Source organism: Oncorhynchus mykiss, chromosome 4 (genome assembly GCF_057628025.1).
Source record: "Oncorhynchus mykiss isolate SJ-2025 chromosome 4, ASM5762802v1, whole genome shotgun sequence".
In the NCBI taxonomy this organism is placed as follows: Eukaryota; Metazoa; Chordata; class Actinopteri; order Salmoniformes; family Salmonidae; genus Oncorhynchus; species Oncorhynchus mykiss.
In genome coordinates, this window is record NC_143025.1 from 72,670,138 (window position 1) to 72,693,699 (window position 23,562).

General features: G+C 44.8%; 1 protein-coding gene across 1 annotated transcript; it reads right to left on the minus strand.

The window, feature by feature from the left end:
* Window positions 1-5,741: 5,741 nt before the first annotated feature.
* si:ch211-203k16.3 (techylectin-5B) lies at window positions 5,742-21,562 on the minus strand. The gene is made up of 8 exons (XM_036975951.2): window positions 21,370-21,562; window positions 20,272-20,736; window positions 15,533-15,652; window positions 15,324-15,438; window positions 14,907-15,044; window positions 14,301-14,517; window positions 8,046-8,241; window positions 5,742-7,766 (listed from the first exon to the last, which is right to left on the minus strand). Exons 2-8 carry the CDS (start codon window positions 20,638-20,640, stop codon window positions 7,620-7,622), a joined length of 1,302 nt encoding a protein of 433 aa, XP_036831846.1. The 5' UTR covers window positions 20,641-20,736; window positions 21,370-21,562; the 3' UTR covers window positions 5,742-7,619.
* Window positions 21,563-23,562: the final 2,000 nt, after the last annotated feature.

Sequence of the window (23,562 nt, forward strand, 5' to 3'; positions counted from 1 at the left end):
ATTGCACAAATCTGGCCTTTATGGAAGAGTGGCAAGAAGAAAGCCATTTCTTAAAGATATCCATAAAAAGTGTTGTTTAAAGTTTGCCACAAGCCACCTGGGAGACACACCAAACATGTGGAAGAAGGTGCTCTGGTCAGATGAAACCAAAATTGAACTTTTTGGCAACAATGCAAAACGTTATGTTTGGCGTAAAAGCAACACAGCTCATCACCCTGACCACACCATCCCCACTGTCAAACATGGTGGTGGCAGCATCATGGTTTGGGCCTGCTTTTCTTCAGCAGGGACAGGGAAGATGGTTAAAATTGATGGGAAGATGGATGGAGCCAAATACAGGACCATTCTGGAAGAAAACCTGATGGAGTCTGCAAAAGACCTGAGACTGGGACGGAGATTTGTCTTCCAACAAGACAATGATCCAAAACATAAAGCAAAATCTACAATGGAATGGTTCAAAAATAAACATATCCAGGTGTTAGAATGGCCAAGTCAAAGTCCAGACCTGAATCCAATCGAGAATCTGTGGAAAGAACTGAAAACTGCTGTTCACAAATGCTCTCCATCCAACCTCACTGAGCTCGAGCTGTTTTGCAAGGAGGAATGGGAAAAAATGTCAGTCTCTCGATGTGCAAAACTGATAGAGACATACCCCAAGCCACTTACAGCTGTAATCGCAGCAAAAGGTGGCGCTACAAAGTATTAACTTAAGGGGGCTGAATAATTTTGCACGCCCAATTTTTCAGTTTTCGATTTGTTAAAAAAGTTTGAAATATCCAATAAATGTCGTTCCACTTCATGATTGTGTCCCACTTGTTGTTGATTCTTCACAAAAAAAATACAGTTTTATATCTTTATGTTTGAAGCCTGAAATGTGGCAAAAGGTCGCAAAGTTCAAGGGGGCCGAATACTTTCGCAAGGCACTGTATATACAGAAGTATGTGGACATCTCTTAAAATGTGTGGATGTGGCTGTTTCAGCCACACTCGTTGCTGACGGGTGTACAAAATCGACTACACAGCCATGGAATCTCCATAAACAAACATTGGCAGTAGAATGGCCTTACTGAAGAGCTTAGTGACTTTCAATGTGGCACCATCATAGGATGCCACCTTTCTAACAAGTCAGGTTGTCAAATTTCTGCCCTGCTAGAGCTGCCCCGGTCTACTGTAAGTGCTGTTATTGTGAAGTGGAAATGTCTAAGAGCAACAACGGCTCAGATGTGAAGTGGTAGGCCATACAAGCTCACAGAATGGGACCACCGAGTGCTGTAGTGCATACAAACTGTCTGTCCTCTGTTGCAACACTCACTACCGAGTTCCAAACTGCCTCTGGAAGCAAGGTCGGCACAAGAACTGTTCATCGGGAGCTTCATGAAATGGGTTTCTATGACTGAGCAGCCGCACGCACACAAGACCAGTAGCGATTTTAGCATGTAAATCTTGATGGGGGGAAAATAAATAAAAGTGGGATGCATCCTAGCAAAGCCACTACACAACACAACACTAAACAAATTGCACTATAACGGTGACAAACAATGCCCACAAACTGTTAGGGTCTACATAAAGCTGTCCCAACAGAAGTCTCAACACCTTACCACTGCTACACCTGGCTATCAGCGGAGCCTTGTCTGGCAGTGAAAAAATAAAAAAGTTTATTCAGCCTCATTTACTGCCTTTAAAAAAACATAGCTGATATGGCTGACTTGCTAAAACAAATGTGGTGTCTACTGACAATTGAGATGTACAAACTATGGTATAAGGTGACGACAAGCAGATGAGGCAATCTGTAATTTTGATTAAGACATTGAGCGAGCTACAGTAGGACGAACGTAGTCAATATAACTTTGTTTTGCACTATTGAAATGTACAGCGCCACAATTCAGAACATGGGCCGTTCTTATAGTGTTCTCCCTGTACACCAATTCAGAAGAACCGTAGGATAAATAAAGGGGGCATATAAGCAGACAATGAAAGCTCTTACAATATTCGATGATTACAGTTCTCTAAAACAGGTTAAATGCTACATGTACACCACCAAGTCAGAACAGTAGGGAAAATTAAGAGGGGTATATGGACCAAATTATTAGGGTGAGGCACATGGTACTACTAACATCTTACTGCACAACATACACTTAGTATTACTTTCTTAGCTACAGTATGCATATCTACCTGGCATATTACATAATTTATGCAGGAGCATACAATACATTTTTGGACTCACCTTGTTGTGCTGTGCTCACTTGAACAGGAAGGTGGCACGTCCTTCATGGGCTTATTTTGTCATCAAAGTCTGTCATTCTCTGGATTTATGGTGCTTTCAAAACAACTGGGAACTCTGGGGGGGGGGGGGAACAAGGTAAAATCGTGATGACGTCATTGATCTTCAGGTCGTAGCTGTAGAAAGAGACCAGATTTACAGTTCCGAGTTGGATGACCATTCAAAATGTATTTTCCAATGCATTTATTCCCGACTTCCCAGTTGTTTTCGCAGTTCCAAGTTAAGTTGTTTAGACCGCGGCACAAATTATGTTTCATTGACAGCATGGCCATGTGAATGTTTATCATTTTAAACTTGGAAAAAAGCCCTTAATCACAGATTTGGGACCACACAGCCATTCCACTGAATAGCAGGCTAGTGATTGGTTTGCAAAGCTTGCAGTTGGCCACTGTCACTGATTCCTTCCAAACCACTCATTGTTGAATTTGGGATTTCTAACTTGTTGTGTAATGTTTATGGCCGATGAGCACCAATACGTTTAATCTATCATTTCTCTTCATTATTTCTCTTAATATGACAATAATTAAAAAGGATTTGCCAGTAGATTGTCGACTTGATTCATGATGATGACTGCTAGCTAAGATTTTGAAAGTATGATGTTGACAGCCCAGTCAATTCCTGCCAGTCTGCACAGCGCGATATCAACCCAGAACATATTGGACTGCTTTTTCTCTACCACATCTCTGGATTCCTACCACAAGCTCTGAACCTTTACACCGGATCATCGCAGCTAGCTAGCTGCTATCCGAGTGTCTACTCCTGGCTAACGTCTCTGTCCGGAAGCAAGCACCAGTTAGCTTGGAGCTAGCCTCGAGCTAGGCCCATCTCCTGGCTAGCTGAAGAGGTCCATCAGCCAATTTCTTGGGTTACAATACCTATTTTGCCAATTGGCCTGGACCCTTTTACTGCCGACACGGAGTGCCAACGATCCATCACAACTGATGTGCCGACGTAACCTTCCGAGGGGATCTCAACAGGCTCTTCCGTCGCGACGTCCACCGAAGGCCCTTCTGCTAGCTCCGGCCCGCTAGCTGTCTGAATCGCCGTGTCTCCAGCTCGCCTAGCTACTCACTGGACGCTATGATCACTCAGCTACGCATGCCTCTCCCTAATGTCAATATGTCTTGTCCATTGCTGTTTTGGCTAGTGATTATTGTGTTATTTCGATGTAGAGCCTCCAGTCCTGCTCAATATCCCTTTTGTTCCACTCCCCACTCATGTGGTGACCTCACCTGGCTTAAATGGTGCCTCGAGAGACAAAACCTCTCTCATCGCCACTCAATGCCTAGGTTTACCTCCACTGTATTGATATCCTACCATACCCTTATTTGTACATTATTCCTTGAATCTATTCTTCTGCGCCCAGAAATCTGCTCCTTTTACTCTCTGTTCTGAACGTACTAGACAACCAGTTCTTATAGCCTTTATCCGTACCCTTATCCTACTCCTCCTCTGTTCCTCTGGTGATATAGAGGTTAACCCAGGCGCTGCAGCACCTAGCTCCACTCCCATTCCCCATGTGCTCTCATTTGTTGACTTCTGTAACTATAAAAGCCTTGGTTTCATGCATGTTAACATCAGAAGCCTTCTCCCTAAGTTTGTTTTATTCACTGCTTTGGCACACTCCGCCAACCCAGATGTCCTAGCCATGTCTGAATCCTGGTTTAGGAAGGCCACCAAAAATCCTGAAATTTCCATCCCCAACTACAATATTTTCCGACAAGATAGAACTGCCAAGGTGAACCGAGTGCCTGCAGAGTTCTGTTATACTATCCAGGCCTGTTCCCAAACAATTCGGGCTTCTACTTTTAAAAGTCCACCTTTCCAGAAACAAGTCTCTCACTGTTGTCACTTGTTATAGACCACCTTCAGCCCCCAGCTGTGACCTGGACACCATATGTGAATTGATTGCCCCCCATCTATCTTAAGAGCTTGTGCTGCTAGGTGACCTAAACTGGGATATGCTTAACACCCCGGCTCGTCCTACAATCTATGCTCGATGCCAAATTATCAAGGAACCTATCAGGTACAACCCTAAATCCATAACCATGGGCACCCTCTTAGATATCATCCTGACCAACTTGCCCTCTAAATACACCTCTGCTGTCTTCAACCAGGATCTCAGCGATCATTGCCTCATTGTAAAACTGACCATCCTACCGATCCTTGACTTCGGCAATGTCATTTACAAAATAGCCTCCAACACTACTCAGCAAACTGGATGTAGTCTATTACAGTGCCATCTGTTTTGTCACCAAAACCCCATATACTACCCACGACTGCGACCTGTACGCTCTCGTTGGCTGGCCCTCACTACATATTCGTCGCCAAACCCACTGGCTCCAGGGCATCTGTAAGTCTATCCTAGGCAAAGCCCCGCCTTATCTCAGCTCACTGGTCACCATAGCAACACCCACCGGTAGCACACGCTCCAGCAGGTATATTTCACTGGTCACCCCCAAAGCCAACACTTACTTTGGCCGCCTTTCCTTCCAGTTCTCTGCTACCAATGACTGGAACTAATTGTAAAAATCACTGAAGCTGGAGACTTATAACTCCCTCTCTAACTTTAAGCATCAGCTGTCAGAGCAGCTTACCGATCACTGTACCTGTACACAGCCAATCTGTAAATAGCACACCCAACTACCTCATCCCCATATTGTTACTTATCCTCTTGCTCTTTTGCACCCCAGTATCTCTACTTGCACATCATCATCTGCAAATCTATCACTCCAGTGTTAATGCTAAATTGTAATTATTTTGCTTCCATGGCCTATTTATTGCCTACCTCCCTACTCTTCTACATTTGTACACACTGTACATAGATTGTTCTATTGTGTTATTGACTGTACGTTTGTTTATGTGTAACTCTGTGTAGTTGTATTTGCCGCACTGCTTTGCTTTATCTTGGGCAGGTTGCAGTTGTAAATGAGAACTTATTCTCAACTGGCCCACCTGGTTAAATAAAGGCGAAATACAAATAAATAAAACAGTCCATGATGATCAGTCCAATCAAAGCTGCTGTACATATAACTTCATTTGATGTAATTTTATCTGTGGCCAATGACCTTGAGATTTCTTGGATGGGCACTTGTAATGTAACTATGGCAGCACCCAAGGGACTAGAATTTTCTAGCTCTAATGTTCTAGTTCTTGTGGGGCGGCAGGTAGCCTAGTGTTTAGAGTGTTGGGACAGAAACTGTAAGGTTGCTGGATCGAATCCCCGAGCTGACAAGGTAAAAATATTTCGTTCTGCCCCTGAACAAGGCAGTTAACCCACTTTTCCCCTTTAGGCCGTCATTGTAAATAAGAATTTGTTCTTCACTGACTTGCCTAGTTAAATAAAGGTTGCATTACCATTAGACTTGGCAGTGACATAGTGTCCCCATGAGTGACAGAACACTGAGCTAGGCTGAAACACCTGCGTTTTGGAGTTGCCTTACTCAAGAAAACAAAAAAGAGACCGTGTTTGTATGCGGCTTTATTAGTAACATGCCTCCCCCCCAAAAAAAATAAAAACAAATGTATTTGTTTTTGTAAAAATGTTGGCCTCAAAACAGGTTTCCAGCGTTTCCACTGCACAAGACTAAGATCACCATGCCAAGCGTCAGCTGGAGTCCGCCGAATCTGGGTTTGACAAATGCCAGGAGAACGCTACCTGCCCAAATGCATAGTGCCAACTGTAAAGTTTGGTGGAGGAGGAATAATGGTCTGGGGCTGTTTTTCATGGTTAGGTTTAGGCCCGTTACTTCCAGTGAAGGGAAATCTTAACGCTACAGCATACAATGACATTCTATATGATTCTGTGCTTCCAACTTTGTGGCAACAGTTTGGGGAAGGCCCTTTCCAGTTTCAGCATGACAAAGCGCCTGTGTTCAAAGCGAGGTCCATACAGAAATGGTTTGTCGCAAATCGGTGTGGAAGATCTTGACTGGCTTGCACAGATCCCTGACCTTCACCCCATTAAACACCTTTGGGATGAATTGGAACGCCGACTGCTTATCGCCCAAAACCAGTGCCACTCCTCACTAATGCTCTTGATGCTGAATGGAAGCAAGTCCCTGCAGCAATGTGGAAAGCCTTCCCAGAAGAGTGGAGGCTGTTATAGCAGCAAAGGGGGGGACCAACTCCCATGTTAATGCCCATGGTTTTGGAATGAGATGTTCGACAAGTAGGTGTCCACATACTTTTGGTCATGTAGTGTATCTCAATCTACACACACAAATAGGTAAATATGTCAATCTGCACACAAGGCCGTAAACACCCACACTTCCTTGTGTTTGAACGCTAACTGCAGTTTAAGAACAGCGGCAGTTAGCCTAGTGGTTAATAGTGTTGGGCCAATAACCGAAAGTTCGCTGGTTTGAATCCCCAAGCCGACAAGGTGAAAAATCTGTCTGTGCCCGTGAGCAAGGTACTTAACCCTAATTGCTCCTTTAAGTCAGTCTGGTTAAGAGCATCTGCTAAAATGTAAGAATGTTATATTTACATTCATCTGAGTTTTGTGTTTTTCTAGCTGGGATTCAGCCCTTAGTCTTTACACTAACACACATTGCAGTTTAAACAGTGTCTTTTCTCTTCTATATATTATGTATGGTATAATATATAGCATTTTATGTACTGTATAGTATATTGTCCACCTGACTGTGGATCTATAGGAGGGAAGTTCCCCTTCATCCCTCCAGCAATAGGCTGTTAGTTTGGCACAGTCATGTTATTATAGTACAGGACTGTGGAATCTATGTAACTCCAGCCATCTTCTAGACAGGTCAACACACACACAAAGGACTTCTCGACGTGTGCCACCCCTTCCATTCAATACTTGTTTCTCAGAGTTCACTGGACAATATCTGTTCCTGTGTCTGTATTGGTCAGAAGACTTTAGTACAACATGCCACAGTATCCAGGATTGAGCTTCTCACTGAGCACAGGTGGCTGGTGGCACCTTCATTTGGGAGGATGGACTCAGTAATGGTTGGAACGGAATAAATTGAATGGTATCAAACGTGGTTTCCATGTGTTTGATAATATTCCTTTCACTCTATTCCAGACATTATTATGAGCCGTCCTCACCTCACCAGCCTCCTGTGCCTGTCAGGCTTATTGGTGGCATGGCCACATATGCAAATTTAAACATTATGCAAACATATATCCACACACATTCAAAAATATGTGCACACACTGAAAATCCATCTCCAGACCGGTGAGTAAGGTTTACTGCACATTTCACTGTAAAAGTGTGGAGCATGTACGTCTGTGGTGATGTCATCAGATCAGACGAGCCATTATGGAGCCTGACCGTCATCAGGGGGTGGTTGTCATGGCCATGCGGTGGTTTCTCAGGGCGACATGCGTGGGCGGAAGGTACGTGGGCGGATCATCATACTGACTTTCCTTAGAGAGTAGTAGTCCGAGTCCTTCCAGGAATACCACACGATTCCGTCTGGTCCTAGAGGGTTCTTCCCCTTGGGGGAATACCGGCCTCCCTGTGGGGTCACAAACACAGTCAGAGTTAGCGGTCAGGGTGGTAACAGGGAGGAATACCGGTGACCAGATACCTATAGGTCTGTAAATATCTGTCAAGCACTTTGTGACAACTGCTGATGTAAAAAGGGGATTATAAAAAACATTTGATTGTTTGATTGGTTATGAATATTCTTTTGATTATCATTACACACATACCTCTATCAAACATTCACATTCTATCTGACAAGGTCATTTATTGTGCAGTGTGTTTGTGTGTGTCTGTATGGTGAGGTTGTTACTCTGTAGTAGACTCCGTTGAGGTTGGCGTAGAAGCACTGGTTGTACCACCAGCCTCCGTGGGATATCTCAGCACAGATGTTGCCAGTGTCGGGGGTGCTGAAGCCCTGCTTGTCATGGTACCAGCTGAATGAGTCCTCCGTCGTCCCACTGAACCCAGACACATGGAGACAGTACTGGCTGTCCTCCCCATCCACACTGTATGGAGAGACACACACACGCACACGGACAAGCAGAAGTTAAAATGCCACCCAAAAGAGAATGTCTAGGTCATTCCAAATTCCATTAACAGTGTGTGTTTTCATTCAAATAAAAATTGAAAATCTGCAGAAAATTACCATTTTGAAATGTCCAACTTCTGCAAGAATGTTAACCCACTCAACCCCAAGGTCTTCCCAAGTTTTCACCATTGTTGTTTAAGCCCTGGTTATTTTGTTGCTTTGGACAAGTAATTTGACTTATTTAATGTGATTAGTGATTAATTAACATTTGTCCCTCAGGTTTAAGGTCTATCCTGAAATGTGAACTGGACTCTCGTTTTAATTAATATGGTAAAACTATTTCTTTTGAAAAAGGAACATTGAACATTAATAGTCGAATCATAGTGTAGAAGCAGGTGAGATGGTTCTACTGTTTTTTTGGGGTGTTTTGTGTTGGAAAACTGAGTACATTGAGTATAACATGTCAACCCTGTTGCTCATTATAGGCTAGAAATGTTTTAACACGTTCAAATATTGTTGTTAAGCTTGTATCTAACCCCCACCTGAAGCTCTGGTAGAGGGCGTGTTTGTATCTAACCCCCACCTGAAGCTCTGGTAGAGGGCGTGTTTGTCTCTAACCCCCACCTGAAGCTCTGGTAGAGGGCGTGTTTGTATCTAACCCCCACCTGAAGCTCTGGTAGAGGGCGTGTTTGTCTCTAACCCCCACCTGAAGCTCTGGTAGAGGGCGTGTTTGTCTCTAACCCCCACCTGAAGCTCTGGTAGAGGGCGTGTTTGTCTCTAACCCCCACCTGAAGCTCTGGTAGAGGGTGTGTTTGTCTCTAACCCCCACCTGAAGCTCTGGTAGAGGGCGTGTTTGTCTCTAACCCCCACCTGAAGCTCTGGTAGAGGGTGTGTTTGTCTCTAACCCCCACCTGAAGCTCTGGTAGAGGGCGTGTTTGTCTCTAACCCCCACCTGAAGCTCTGGTAGAGGGCGTGTTTGTCTCTAACCCCCACCTGAAGCTCTGGTAGAGGGCGTGTTTGTCTCTAACCCTCACCTGAAGCTCTGGTAGAGGGCGTGTTTGTCTCTAACCCCCACCTGAAGCTCTGGTAGAGGGCGTGTTTGTCTCTAACCCCCACCTGAAGCTCTGGTAGAGGGCGTGTTTGTCTCTAACCCCCACCTGAAGCTCTGGTAGAGGGCGTGTTTGTCTCTAACCCCCACTTGAAGCTCTGGTAGAGGGCGTGTTTGTCTCTAACCCCCACCTGAAGCTCTGGTAGAGGGCGTGTTTGTCTCTAACCCCCACCTGAAGCTCTGGTAGAGGGTGTGTTTGTCTCTAACCCCCACCTGAAGCTCTGGTAGAGGGCGTGTTTGTCTCTAACCCCCACCTGAAGCTCTGGTAGAGGGCGTGTTTGTCTCTAACCCCCACCTGAAGCTCTGGTAGAGGGCGTGTTTGTATCTAACCCCCACCTGAAGCTCTGGTAGAGGGCGTGTTTGTCTCTAACCCCCACCTGAAGCTCTGGTAGAGGGCGTGTTTGTATCTAACCCCCACCTGAAGCTCTGGTAGAGGGCGTGTTTGTCTCTAACCCCCACCTGAAGCTCTGGTAGAGGGTGTGTTTGTATCTAACCCCCACCTGAAGCTCTGGTAGAGGGTGTGTTTGTCTCTAACCCCCACCTGAAGCTCTGGTAGAGGGCGTGTTTGTATCTAACCCCCACCTGAAGCTCTGGTAGAGGGCGTGTTTGTCTCTAACCCCCACCTGAAGCTCTGGTAGAGGGCGTGTTTGTCTCTAACCCCCACCTGAAGCTCTGGTAGAGGGCGTGTTTGTCTCTAACCCCCACCTGAAGCTCTGGTAGAGGGTGTGTTTGTATCTAACCCCCACCTGAAGCTCTGGTAGAGGGTGTGTTTGTCTCTAACCCCCACCTGAAGCTCTGGTAGAGGTTGTGTTTGTATCTAACCCCCACCTGAAGCTCTGGTAGAGGGTGTGTTTGTCTCTAACCCCCACCTGAAGCTCTGGTAGAGGGTGTGTTTGTATCTAACCCCCACCTGAAGCTCTGGTAGAGGGTGTGTTTGTATCTAACCCCCACCTGAAGCTCTGGTAGAGGGTGTGTTTGTCTCTAACCCCCACCTGAAGCTCTGGTAGAGGGTGTGTTTGTATCTAACCCCCACCTGAAGCTCTGGTAGAGGGCGTGTTTGTATCTAACCCCCACCTGAAGCTCTGGTAGAGGGTGTGTTTGTCTCTAACCCCCACCTGAAGCTCTGGTAGAGGGCGTGTTTGTCTCTAACCCCCACCTGAAGCTCTGGTAGAGGGTGTGTTTGTATCTAACCCCCACCTGAAGCTCTGGTAGAGGGCGTGTTTGTATCTAACCCCCACCTGAAGCTCTGGTAGAGGGCGTGTTTGTCTCTAACCCCCACCTGAAGCTCTGGTAGAGGGTGTGTTTGTATCTAACCCCCACCTGAAGCTCTGGTAGAGGGTGTGTTTGTATCTAACCCCCACCTGAAGCTCTGGTAGAGGGTGTGTTTGTATCTAACCCCCACCTGAAGCTCTGGTAGAGGGCGTGTTTGTATCTAACCCCCACCTGAAGCTCTGGTAGAGGGCGTGTTTGTCTCTAACCCCCACCTGAAGCTCTGGTAGAGGGCGTGTTTGTCTCTAACCCCCACCTGAAGCTCTGGTAGAGGGCGTGTTTGTCTCTAACCCCCACCTGAAGCTCTGGTAGAGGGTGTGTTTGTATCTAACCCCCACCTGAAGCTCTGGTAGAGGGTGTGTTTGTCTCTAACCCCCACCTGAAGCTCTGGTAGAGGTTGTGTTTGTATCTAACCCCCACCTGAAGCTCTGGTAGAGGGTGTGTTTGTCTCTAACCCCCACCTGAAGCTCTGGTAGAGGGTGTGTTTGTATCTAACCCCCACCTGAAGCTCTGGTAGAGGGTGTGTTTGTATCTAACCCCCACCTGAAGCTCTGGTAGAGGGTGTGTTTGTCTCTAACCCCCACCTGAAGCTCTGGTAGAGGGTGTGTTTGTATCTAACCCCCACCTGAAGCTCTGGTAGAGGGCGTGTTTGTATCTAACCCCCACCTGAAGCTCTGGTAGAGGGTGTGTTTGTCTCTAACCCCCACCTGAAGCTCTGGTAGAGGGCGTGTTTGTCTCTAACCCCCACCTGAAGCTCTGGTAGAGGGTGTGTTTGTATCTAACCCCCACCTGAAGCTCTGGTAGAGGGCGTGTTTGTATCTAACCCCCACCTGAAGCTCTGGTAGAGGGCGTGTTTGTCTCTAACCCCCACCTGAAGCTCTGGTAGAGGGCGTGTTTGTATCTAACCCCCACCTGAAGCTCTGGTAGAGGGCGTGTTTGTCTCTAACCCCCACCTGAAGCTCTGGTAGAGGGTGTGTTTGTATCTAACCCCCACCTGAAGCTCTGGTAGAGGGTGTGTTTGTATCTAACCCCCACCTGAAGCTCTGGTAGAGGGTGTGTTTGTATCTAACCCCCACCTGAAGCTCTGGTAGAGGGTGTGTTTGTATCTAACCCCCACCTGAAGCTCTGGTAGAGGGTGTGTTTGTATCTAACCCCCACCTGAAGCTCTGGTAGAGGGTGTGTTTGTATCTAACCCCCACCTGAAGCTCTGGTAGAGGGCGTGTTTGTATCTAACCCCCACCTGAAGCTCTGGTAGAGGGCGTGTTTGTATCTAACCCCCACCTGAAGCTCTGGTAGAGGGCGTGTTTGTCTCTAACCCCCACCTGAAGCTCTGGTAGAGGGCGTGTTTGTATCTAACCCCCACCTGAAGCTCTGGTAGAGGGCGTGTTTGTCTCTAACCCCCACCTGAAGCTCTGGTAGAGGGTGTGTTTGTATCTAACCCCCACCTGAAGCTCTGGTAGAGGGTGTGTTTGTCTCTAACCCCCACCTGAAGCTCTGGTAGAGGGCGTGTTTGTATCTAACCCCCACCTGAAGCTCTGGTAGAGGGCGTGTTTGTCTCTAACCCCCACCTGAAGCTCTGGTAGAGGGCGTGTTTGTCTCTAACCCCCACCTGAAGCTCTGGTAGAGGGCGTGTTTGTCTCTAACCCCCACCTGAAGCTCTGGTAGAGGGTGTGTTTGTATCTAACCCCCACCTGAAGCTCTGGTAGAGGGTGTGTTTGTCTCTAACCCCCACCTGAAGCTCTGGTAGAGGTTGTGTTTGTATCTAACCCCCACCTGAAGCTCTGGTAGAGGGTGTGTTTGTCTCTAACCCCCACCTGAAGCTCTGGTAGAGGGTGTGTTTGTATCTAACCCCCACCTGAAGCTCTGGTAGAGGGTGTGTTTGTATCTAACCCCCACCTGAAGCTCTGGTAGAGGGTGTGTTTGTCTCTAACCCCCACCTGAAGCTCTGGTAGAGGGTGTGTTTGTATCTAACCCCCACCTGAAGCTCTGGTAGAGGGCGTGTTTGTATCTAACCCCCACCTGAAGCTCTGGTAGAGGGTGTGTTTGTCTCTAACCCCCACCTGAAGCTCTGGTAGAGGGCGTGTTTGTCTCTAACCCCCACCTGAAGCTCTGGTAGAGGGCGTGTTTGTCTCTAACCCCCACCTGAAGCTCTGGTAGAGGGCGTGTTTGTCTCTAACCCCCACCTGAAGCTCTGGTAGAGGGCGTGTTTGTCTCTAACCCCCACCTGAAGCTCTGGTAGAGGGCGTGTTTGTCTCTAACCCCCACCTGAAGCTCTGGTAGAGGGTGTGTTTGTATCTAACCCCCACCTGAAGCTCTGGTAGAGGGTGTGTTTGTATCTAACCCCCACCTGAAGCTCTGGTAGAGGGTGTGTTTGTATCTAACCCCCACCTGAAGCTCTGGTAGAGGGCGTGTTTGTATCTAACCCCCACCTGAAGCTCTGGTAGAGGGCGTGTTTGTCTCTAACCCCCACCTGAAGATCTCGTGGAGGGCGTGTTTGTCTCTAACCCCCACCTGAAGCTCTGGTAGAGGGCGTGTTTGTCTCTAACCCCCACCTGAAGATCTCGTGGAGGGCGTGTTTGTCTCTAACCCCCACCTGAAGCTCTGGTAGAGGGCGTGTTTGTCTCTAACCCCCACCTGAAGATCTCGTGGAGGGCGTGTTTGTCTCTAACCCCCACCTGAAGCTCTGGTAGAGGGCGTGTTTGTCTCTAACCCCCACCTGAAGCTCTGGTAGAGGGCGTGTTTGTCTCTAACCCCCACCTGAAGCTCTGGTAGAGGGCGTGTTTGTCTCTAACCCCCACCTGAAGCTCTGGTAGAGGGCGTGTTTGTCTCTAACCCCCACCTGAAGCTCTGGTAGAGGGCGTGTTTGTCTCTAACCCCCACCTGAAGCTCTGGTAGAGGGCGTGTTTGTATCTAACCCCCACCTGAAGCTCTGGTAGAGGGCGTGTTTGTCTCTAACCCCCACCTGAAGCTCTGGTAGAGGGCGTGTTTGTCTCTAACCCCCACCTGAAGCTCTGGTAGAGGGCGTGTTTGTCTCTAACCCCCACCTGAAGCTCTGGTAGAGGGCGTGTTTGTCTCTAACCCCCACCTGAAGCTCTGGTAGAGGGCGTGTTTGTATCTAACCCCCACCTGAAGCTCTGGTAGAGGGCGTGTTTGTCTCTAACCCCCACCTGAAGCTCTGGTAGAGGGCGTGTTTGTCTCTAACCCCCACCTGAAGCTCTGGTAGAGGGCGTGTTTGTCTCTAACCCCCACCTGAAGCTCTGGTAGAGGGCGTGTTTGTCTCTAACCCCCACCTGAAGCTCTGGTAGAGGGCGTGTTTGTCTCTAACCCCCACCTGAAGCTCTGGTAGAGGGCGTGTTTGTCTCTAACCCCCACCTGAAGCTCTGGTAGAGGGCGTGTTTGTCTCTAACCCCCACCTGAAGCTCTGGTAGAGGGCGTGTTTGTCTCTAACCCCCACCTGAAGCTCTGGTAGAGGGCGTGTTTGTCTCTAACCCCCACCTGAAGCTCTGGTAGAGGGCGTGTTTGTCTCTAACCCCCACCTGAAGCTCTCGTGGAGGGCGTGTTTGTCTCTAACCCCCACCTGAAGCTCTGGTAGAGGGCGTGTTTGTCTCTAACCCCCACCTGAAGATGTCGTGGAGGGCGTGTTTGTCTCTAACCCCCACCTGAAGCTCTGGTAGAGGGCGTGTTTGTGCTTGTTGCTCCAGTCCTCTAGGTCAATCCTGAGGCTATAGTCTCCCTGGCTGGTCAGGTCATGGATGTGGTCGTTACCCAGCCAGAACTCAGAATGCATATCACCAAACCCGTCCTTATACTCCCTCCAGCTCCGGTCAAAGGTCACAGAGCCATCCACACGCCGCTGGAGCATCGTCCAGCCACCACCTGGGAGAAGGAGAGGATACGTATACATTAAATATGACATACACTACCAAAGGTTTTAAAACACCTATTTATTCAAGAGTTTTTCTTTATTTTTACTATTTTCTACATTGTCGAATAATCGTGAAGACATCAAAACTATGAAATAACACATATGGAATCATGTAATAACCAAAAAAGTGTTAACCAAATCAAAATATATTTTATATTTGAGATTCTTCAAATAGCCACCCTTTGCCTTGATGACAGCTTTGCACACTCTTGGCATTGGTAGTGTACAAGTTATGCAAACACACATAATGAGGATATGTTATTGACTGATAAAACTGGTTCTTCAAACCACAAACCAACTCTGTTCATGTGTGACACTTGTGAGTGTATATAACCCTCACCCTCTGTCTCCATGTCACAGTAAACCTCGACAGGCATAACCCCCAGTGAAGGCACCACCGTGTACAGACCAGAGCGCCTCACACCGTTATAGTAGATAGACGCACAATCTATAGGACAGTTCCTCACATGCTGTACCTCTGGCGGACAGAGAAAACACAGAGTGTTTCATCATTAATTGACACAAACTTAAAAATGCAGTATTTGAGCAGAAATGAACAGGTGAGATATTGGACTCAGAATACTTTTAAAGAGGCTTGTCACCCCCTACTGGTAAATTGTAGACCTTGGCTCCAATGAATTGTAGATATGTTAAATAAGTCCAAAATAAGGCAATAATATTAACATATATATATAAATATATCTGAGTGTGTGTGTGTGTGTGTGTGTGTTTTTATCAATAATGAGTGTCTATGTACCTGGATGCAGGGCCTCCTCTGAACTCATCTGAGGGCTGGTACCGACAATGTTGATCATACAGCCAGGGTTCCTCCGTACACTCTCTACCAGCCGAGACAGGTTATGGATCTGGGCCTAGAGAGACAGACGACAAGCTCTCAACATGTTTGAAAAATGTACTTAGATTATTACATTACTGGTACTATAAGATGTGTACTGTACTGTGTACCTGAAGGTCGTAGATGAGGGTCCCTTGTAAGTGCACTAGTGTGGTGGCCTCGGCATAGTGTGTCTCCAATTCATGGAAACGATGCTCCAAGGATGAGTTAATACGGGTCTTCTCCTCGCTCTGATATATATATATATATACACACACACACATTAAGACAACAATGCATGGATATGTACACAGCAAAGAATCAACTCCACAGCTGGCCATTTCAAAATCCATGCAAGTAATGGAACAATGCTTGAAAGTGTTGATTGTTTGAAATATCTGGGTTTGAGGATATATTCTGAATGATCTTTTGGAAAGCACATTGATTATATTCGAAAAACAATTAACTATAAGCTACACAGATCTAATAATTGTTTTACTTTATCCATTAGAAAGACCTTAGGAACTCAACTGCTGCTTCCTATAATAGACTATGGTGGCATCATCTATAAAAACACAACCACGACCTTACTTTATGAATGAGATGTAATTTACATCAATCTTTGAAGATTGAGTCCTGGATGCCATTATAAGGCACATCATTGCACAATGTGTGAATCACTAAATGGTATGTCACTGTCTAACAGAAGACAACTGCATTGGTACCAATTTCTTTCTAAATGTATCTATTTAAATCTCTCTGTATCAGTGGAGGCTGCGGAGGAGGAGGACAGCTCATAATGTCTGGAACGGAGTGAATGGAATGATACCATTCCACGTATTCCGCTCCAGCCACTATCACGAGCCCGTCTTCCCCAATTAAGATGCCGCCAACCTCCTGTGCCCTGTATATACTCACTTTACAAGACACACACTACTCCTTTCAAAAACAGTAGCAATCACAAATTCTAAGGGTATATCATGAGGTTGGAGTAAGATCTTTCAGATACAAAGGCCCAACTTACTGAAATAATTTACATACAGAAATCAGGACATTACAATCACACAGGGAATTTAAGAAAGGCCTTTTTCGAATGTTATTGTTTTTAAGTAATAGAAACATCACCATGTGAAGATGTTTGTAAATATGTATCTATGTATTACAGGTACTTGGTTGTATTAGTAGTGTTAGCAGTAGTTTTTATTAGTTGTATTAGTAGTGTTAGCAGTAGTTTTTATTAGTTGTATTAGTAGTGTTAGCAGTAGTTTTTATTAGTTGTATTAGTAGTGTTAGCAGTAGTTTTTATTTGTTGTATTAGTAGTGTTAGCAGTAGTTTTTATTCGTTTTTATTAGTTGTATTAGTAGTGTTAGCAGTAGTTGTATTAGTTGTATTAGTAGTGTTAGCAGTAGTTTTTATTAGTTGTATTAGTAGTGTTAGCAGTAGTTGTATTAGTTGTATTAGTAGTGTTCGCAGTAGTTTTTATTAGTTGTATTAGTAGTGTTAGCAGTAGTTGTATTAGTAGTGTTAGCAGTAGTTGTATTAGTTGTATTTGTAGTGTTAGCAGTAGTTTTTATTAGTTGTATTAGTAGTGTTAGCAGTAGTTGTATTAGTTGTATTAGTAGTGTTCGCAGTAGTTTTTATTAGTTGTATTAGTAGTGTTAGCAGTAGTTGTATTAGTAGTGTTAGCAGTAGTTGTATTAGTTGTATTAGTAGTGTTAGCAGTAGTTTTTATTAGTTGTATTGGTAGTGTTAGCAGTAGTTTTTATTAGTTGTATTAGTAGTGTTAGCAGTAGTTTTTATTAGTTGTAGTAGTAGTGTTAGCAGTAGTTTTTATTAGTTGTATTAGTAGTGTTACCAGTAGTTTTTATTAGTTGTATTGGTAGTGTTAGCAGTAGTTTTTATTAGTTGTATTAGTAGTGTTAGCAGTAGTTTTTATTAGTTGTATTAGTAGTGTTAGCAGTAGTTTTTATTAGTTGTATTAGTAGTGTTAGCAGTAGTTGTATTAGTTGTATTAGTAGTGTTAGCAGTAGTTTTTATTAGTTGTATTAGTAGTGTTAGCAGTAGTTTTTATTAGTTGTATTAGTAGTGTTAGCAGTAGTCGTATTAGTAGTGTTAGCAGTAGTTGTATTAGTAGTGTTAGCAGTAGTTTTTATTAGTTGTAGTGTTAGCAGTAGTTTTTATTAGTTGTATTAGTAGTGTTAGCAGTAGTTTTTATTAGTTGTATTAGTAGTGTTAGCAGTAGTTTTTATTAGTTGTATTGGTAGTGTTAGCAGTAGTTTTTATTAGTTGTATTAGTAGTGTTAGCAGTAGTTGTATTAGTTGTATTAGTAGTGTTAGCAGTAGTTGTATTAGTTGTATTAGTAGTGTTAGCAGTAGTTTTTATTAGTTGTATTAGTAGTGTTAGCAGTAGTTTTTATTAGTTGTATTAGTAGTGTTAGCAGTAGTTTTTATTAGTTGTATTAGTAGTGTTAGCAGTAGTTGTAGTAGTTGTATTAGTAGTGTTACCAGTAGTTTTTATTAGTTGTATTAGTAGTGTTAGCAGTAGTTGTATTAGTTGTATTAGTAGTGTTAGCAGTAGTTGTATTAGTTGTATTAGTAGTGTTAGCAGTAGTTTTTATTAGTTGTATTAGTAGTGTTAGCAGTAGTTTTTATTAGTTGTATTAGTAGTGTTAGCAGTAGTTTTTATTAGTTGTATTAGTAGTGTTAGCAGTAGTTGTAGTAGTTGTATTAGTAGTGTTACCAGTAGTTTTTATTAGTTGTATTAGTAGTGTTAGCAGTAGTTTTTATTAGTTGTATTAGTAGTGTTAGCAGTAGTTTTTATTAGTTGTATTAGTAGTGTTAGCAGTAGTTGTAGTAGTTGTATTAGTAGTGTTACCAGTAGTTTTTATTAGTTGTATTAGTAGTGTTACCAGTAGTTTTTAGTAGTTGTATTAGTAGTGTTAGCAGTAGTTTTTAGTAGTTGTATTAGTAGTGTTAGCAGTAGTTTTTATTAGTTGTATTAGTAGTGTTAGCAGTAGTCGTATTAGTTGTATTAGTAGTATTAGCAGTAGTCGTATTAGTTGTATTAGTAGTATTAGCAGTAGTCGTATTAGTTGTATTAGTAGTATTAGCAGTAGTCGTATTAGTTGTAGGCCTATTAACTGTTTTATGCTGTTAATGTACTTTTTTGTTTGTTATTATTTCATTTAAATTATTTTTAGACTGTAGTTGCCATATTATTCTTGTTGTTAAGTATTGTTTGTTTGTTTCCTTTTTTTTAAAATTTGGACACGAGTTGGTGCATCTCAAGAGATTTCATCCTTGAAAATATCTAATAAATATATATAAGTACATTTTCATAAACAAAGATGTTCTGTACATGCTAAGAAAAGTCTGCTATGCAGTAACTGCTATGCCATTTTCCCCTGTAAGGTGAGAAGTGTTGGGATATAATAGTGGGGCAATATGCTGTATGACCCCAGAAAAAGAGATTTGCAGAGAGAGAAAGGAGTAAAAATGATAAGGGAAATGACAGAGACAGACAGACATACAGAGGGTATTCAACCACCTATTATGGTGGAAATTACAAGATTATGTTATAATACTTTTATTGCATCAAATGGTTGTTTTATGCAACCGAAGAGAGGATTTTTAGAACTATTGTGTGTGTTCTACTGAGGATGGGCCTCTGGGAGATAACACTGACAGGAGATTTATGATGTATTTTGGGTGATAAAACCTAAAGAGACCTCATTCCAGAGCATGAGTTTATGTTTCTGTTCTATAAGATACCAGGGAGAGATGACCCCAGTGCCAGACACTGGTCTCTACGCAAAGATAACTGTTTTTACAGCATATACTGTCTGCTGTGAATTATACGTATCTTTCATACAAATCTTAACCTTGTGACCCATTCTATATATCTGTTGTTCATCATGTAGGTTGAAAGGGGTGTATCTTAGCTATAAAAGACCTTTGTACTTTTGTCTCAGGGCTCTCAACGAGTCATCTAAGGGTGACTCGATGACCAGCCATCATTATCGTAGAGCACTCAATCGATTCACTTTATATGTGTGAGTTGTATTCACCTGCTCCCTTATTAATAAGTGATTTAAAGATTTAGTTTAAGTATAAGTATAAGACTTGTGTGATAAGGTTGTCTCTCCTCATTTGATAGTAAAGAAATGAACCACCACACTAACCCCAACCATCCCAACTACAGGTGCTATATTCCCAGCCCATATCCCAAACCACATCCAAGTGGCACTACCTCCCCCTTTCGTCCCAGACCAGGTAAAAGCCATGGTTAGCCAAAGGGCTGAGTCCCAGTGCCACAGACACACGAGGCAGCACGTGGTGGAGGAGGGCCAGGAGAGCCAGGCCAGAGTACCCAGGGCTAATCCCCTTAGCGCCAGGGTCAAGGACTTGCTAGGAGGGAGGGACACCTGGGGCGATACCGTACACTACCGGCTGCCACAGCGTAGGGGGAGTAACAGAGACAGGTGTCAGTGTGTATGTGTGTGTCTACAGTATGTGTGTTAGTTGGCTGAAGTCCTCCTTTATGACGTAGGGTTAGAGCGTGTTCCGGAGGCTTTTAGCATTCAGTTTAACGTAAAGTAACCATAGCAGTATCTCAAGAACAGTTGCTCACCTGCAGTTCTAGACCACTGGCACATGTCCTGCTCCGAGTCTGAAGCAGTGGCTCACCTCCAGCCTTACACACTCATACAGAAACTAGAGCACTGTATCTCAGTCATTGAACTTTTATTTCCATGAAGCTTTATAACCCTGGCCTACTTGTTTTTCCCTGAACTCTAGTTCTAGAATTTGAACTCCATCTATTTCTCTACACCATTAGCCTATTCCTCCAGTTCAATCTCTAGAACCCACCTGCAGCTCCAGAACCTTGACGCGGTGCCTGTGGTTCCTCAGCTCCTCCTGAAGCTCTGAGATGGTCTCCCTCAGAGACAGAATCTGCTGTTTCCTCTCCTCGTTCTCATGCAGCCAATAGGAGACTTCGTCTGTGCAACGGAACATGTCTGGACAGCGCTGGTCCTCGGTCTGGGGCAGGGTGGCCACCAGACGGCACATCCCATCCTCCATCACCTGGTTACTGTAGTCCCCGCACTGGGAGCCCCCGCCACCACCGCCAATCTGATGACTAGTGGGGTCTTCTCCATGGACCTCCCGGACCAGGAGGACACACAGAGCCAGCCACAAGCCCAAGAGGGGGGTACAGTGAGGGGGTAGGAAGGCCATTGTTCTCCTCTGGTTGGAACGTCCTAGCTTGGTCAGAGAGAGTGGTCTGTCTGGCTCTGGAGACTGGCAGGTTCAGGTTCAGGTTTAGCTTTCTCTCTGTAGGATGGGCAAAAAAGCTTTAGTACTATAAAATCACTGCACACTGGTAGGCCTATATGTACCACCAGATCATCATTGCATTACTTAGCAGATGTTCTTATGCAGAGCAACTAGGGTTAAGTGCCTTGCTCAAGGGCACATCAACAGGTTTTTATACCTAGGCAGCTCAGGGATTCAAACCAGCGATATTTCAGCTATTGGCCCAACGCTCTTAACCAATAGGCTACCTGGCGCCCCATCGTAGTCCAGACACTAATGTCTGACATATTCGTAGCTCACACCAACGCCCACCTCCCAACCACAACCTTTGACCTGCTCTAATAGCGTGATTAATAGGTCATGAACTCTGAGCACTGAAATGAATACTAGGTGAACCTACCATGTTATAATAGTTGAATTGCATCATAACTGATATACATGTTTTCAAATGACTGAGTAGCATTTACTGACACACAAATACATAAGCCAATGTATCTCAAACCCCCCTCCAAAACAACATACTATTTAATCACTCTATTTATTCACACAACACAATAAAACCCAACAACAAACCCAGTATAGAACCCCCCTGTGCATGTACAGAGTTATCTACAGAGCTGCTGTAAACAAAGAAGTTTGGTATTTCTTTACCTCTCTCCTGGCCAGTCTCTCGCCCCTGTCCTTACACCATCCTGGTCGTAAGACCCTCCCCATTCCTCTCCGTCTCCGTCGTTCCTTCTCTCCTCCAATCTCCACCTCTCTTTCTCTATCTCTCTATGTGAAAGAGTGATTTAGAGCAGTGTGGCTGTAACACAGTGGACATCTTATCCCCATAATCCACCTTAGAGGATTCCCCTGAGGGAGAGGGAAAGTGAGGGAGGGAGGGAAGGAAGGAAGGAAGGAGGGAGGGAGATGCTGTGAAAATAGGATTAGGGATGAGCTGGGATGTGGACATGAAGCTAGGGTTAGAGGTAAGGTTAGGGATGAGCTGGGATGTGGACATGAAGCTAGGGTTAGGGGTAGGGATGAGCTGGGATGTGGACATGAAGCTAGGGTTAGGGGTAGGGATGAGCTGGGAAGTCATCCTGGTCTCAGAACATTTCGTTTTATTCTGTACGTAAATACGTAACACTCCATTTAGTATTATGTTATATTTTTGTCTCTATTTATTAATTTGTGGATATCCATCACCCATTTCTTATATGTTACGAATTACAATTCATATTATAAACTCAACAAAAAAAGAAACGTCCTCTCACTGTCAATTGCGTTTATTTTCAGCAAACTTAACATGTGTAAATATTTGTATGACCATTACAAGATTCAACAACTGAGACATAAACTGAACAAGTTCCACAGACATGTGACTAACAGAAATGGAATAATGTGTCCCTGAACAAAGGGGGGGTCAAAATCAAAAGTATCTCCTCCTCATGGACTGCACCAGATTTGCCAGTTCTTGCTGTGAGATGTTACCCCACTCTTCCAACTAGGCAATGGCAAGTTCCCGGGCATTTCTAGGGGGAATGGCCCTAGCCCTCACCCTCCGATCCAACAGGTCCCAGATGTGCTCAATGTGATTGAGATCCGGGCTCTTCGCTGGCCATGGCAGAACACTGACATTCCTGTCTTGCAGGAAATCACGTACAGAACGAGCGGTATGGCTGGTGATGCTGGAGGGTCATGTCAGGATGAGCCTGCTGGAAGGGTACCACATGAGGGAGGAGGATGTCTTCCCTGTAACGCACAGCGTTGAGATTGCCTGCAATGACAACAAGCTCAGTCCGATGACGCTGTGACACACCGCCCCAGACCATGACGGACCCTCCACCTCCAAATCAATCCCGCTCCAGAGTACAGGCCTCGGTGTAACGCTCATTCCTTCGACGATAAACGCGAATCCGACCATCACCCCTGGTGAGACAAAACCACAACTCATCAGTGAAGAGCACTTTTTGCCAGTCCTGTCTGGTCCAGTGACGGTGGGTTTGTGCCCATAGGCGATGTTGTTGCCGGTGATGTCTTGTGAGGACCTGCTTTACAGGCCTACAAGCCCCCAGTCCAGCCTCTCTCAGCCTATTGCGGACAGTCTGAGCACTGATGGAGGGATTGTGCGTTCCTGGTGTAACTCGGGCAGTTGTTGTTGCCATCCTGTACCTGTCCCGCAGGTGTGATGTTCGGATGTACCAATCCTGTGCAGGTGTTGTTACACGTGATCTGCCACTGCGAGGACGATCAGCTGTTCATCCTGTCTCCCTGTAGTGCTGTCTTAGGCGTCTCACAGTACGGACATTGCAATTTATTGCCCTGGCCACATCTGCAGTCCTCATACCACCTTGCAAAGTGCCTAAGGCATGTTCACGCTGATGAGCAAGGACCCTGGGCATCCTTCTTTTGGTGTTTTTCAGAGTCAGTAGAAAGGCCTCTTTAGTGTCCTAAGTTTTCAAAACTGTGACCTTAATTACCTTCCGTCTGTAAGCTGTTAGTGTCTTAACGAACGTTCCACATGTGCATGTTCATTAATTGTTTCATTGAACAAGCATGGGAAACAATATTTAAACCCTATACAATGAACATCTTTGAAGTTACTTGGTTTTTAACTAATTATCTTTGAAAGACAGGGTCCTGAAAAATGTCTTTTTTTGCTGAGTTTATGTCACGCGTTTGCAAAACTATACTATAAAATACAAAACATTACATCTAGTCTATGAGACCAGGCTGGGGATGTGGACATGAAGCTAAGGTTCGTTTTTTTTTTTTATCTTTATTTAACTAGGCAAGTCAGTTAAGAACAAATTCTTATTTACAATGACTGCCAGATGACACTGGGCCAATTGTGCGCCA